The 1,626-nt window shown below is 42.4% G+C and overlaps 1 protein-coding gene across 1 annotated transcript in view; it reads left to right on the top strand.

Annotated features, from left to right (window-relative positions):
* LOC107092345 (SLAM family member 5-like) overlaps positions 1–1,626 on the top strand; it is a 17,925-nt gene that overhangs the window by 11,341 nt on the left and 4,958 nt on the right. The window contains exon 5 of the mRNA XM_015386781.1: positions 767–810. Coding sequence (XP_015242267.1) covers positions 767–810 — 44 coding nt within the window. The remainder of the gene's footprint in view (positions 1–766; positions 811–1,626) is intronic.

Here is a 1,626-nt window from a genome sequence, read left to right as displayed (position 1 = left end):
GTTCCCCTGGGGCCCGCATCTCGACTGTGGGCCACAGTGGGCCCCAGCTTTGAGCGCAGGAGCAGAAGGGACCAGGAGAGAGGTGCTGCAGCAGAAGAGCAAAAGAGGCAAAAGAGGCAGAATCCTGCGTGCTCTGTGGTTTTCTCTGACTTCACAGGGAGGGGGTAGGTTTTCACACCTCTGGTGGCTCCCATGTGACTTGCTGGTGGCTGCTTTTGCTGAAAAAAGGGGGGGGGGTTGCTGAATTCCCCCAGCTGTTATCCACCAAAGCTGCGTTCTCTCCTCTGGTCATCTTATCAGGATGAAATATGGACACTGGTTCCCACTGTCCAAAAAGTATGATCATGGCATATGGCATAACATCAGTTTGAAGCTCAGTTGATCCTTCCAGGGAGAGAAGGTCTGAAAAATCCAGTTTGCAGGATGACTTCCTGCCGAGAGGCAAAGACGAAAAACAATGTTAAGAATCAGGTTGACAAAAACTCAGTTTGACTCAGCAAAACTCAGCTTGGCTATAGTACCCAAAACTGGCAAACACTCTGGCGTTGAGGTAGTGGCAGTCAGCAGCTTAAGAACACTCCGTTAACGAGGTAACCCCTTGCAGGTGTGTGAGGAGGAGAATCAGAACCAGGCGCCACCTGGTGGAGGAAGGAAGACAAACACACAAACACACAGACCACACAGACTGGAGTCCTAACAGTTTGAGGAAGTCCGTGGTTTCTTTCACTACAAATTACTTAACATTTTTCTTTGTATTGGCTTTCAGGGAAAAGAAAAAGGAGAGCTAATACAGTGAATGAAGTACCTGAGGTAAGCAATATCTTTTCTTCCGATAAAAATTGTAATTCTTTACTTGTCAAACAAATATGACATGTCAAAAAATGTTGGACGATATCTTGAGAATACACTAATTTAGTTAATTTATGAGCAGTAGATCATCTCTTTATCAATACAAACTCTCGACCGCACAGGCTTTTTTTAAAAATCTGTTCAAATTAACTTTATCTCAAATCTCCCACTTTTCCGTCTGCTGAAGTTATCCTGCCAGTAGATAACTAAGTATTTTTTTAAATCTGGAAATTGTATGTAAAGATTGTATTTTTAATATGTCACCTCTCAGTTGAGAGAATATGAAGAGCCATACAGAGAATGTCAACTAAATATGTTATTTTCTTTTTTCTTTTTTTGCTTCAGTCTACTTATATTTCTGGAAAATCCACGACCACATCGGTATAAAATTCTGGCAGAAGTTTCTTCATCTCCTTCTCCGACCTCGACTGCCTTGGTGCAGCTTATTGATTGCTTGACCAAGCCAATGATACTAGAACCTGCCCATACCAAAGGCCTGAAACAGAGCTGATAAGAGCAAAATCAAACCTGCTACATCCAAGAGGAGTCTGTTTTGCAAAGCAGGTTTAAACCCAGACTAAAATCCTCAACTCTGAATTGGTCAAGCCTAAGGTTGGGAACTCTTATTTGTCAGTTTCATAAAATCTGCTGTGAGTTAGTTTAATGAACTCTAAGTAGGTCCACTTATAGTTGAACACGTGTAAGAAGTATGAAAAACCATTATCAGTGGAGCTCCGATTTGACAAGTCACCATAACAGGCAACAGGAAGTGCCTAT

Source organism: Cyprinodon variegatus, unplaced genomic scaffold (genome assembly GCF_000732505.1).
Source record: "Cyprinodon variegatus isolate N-32 unplaced genomic scaffold, C_variegatus-1.0 Scaffold17, whole genome shotgun sequence".
Taxonomy (NCBI): Eukaryota; Metazoa; Chordata; class Actinopteri; order Cyprinodontiformes; family Cyprinodontidae; genus Cyprinodon; species Cyprinodon variegatus.
This window is presented reverse-complemented; position numbering and strand designations above follow the sequence as displayed.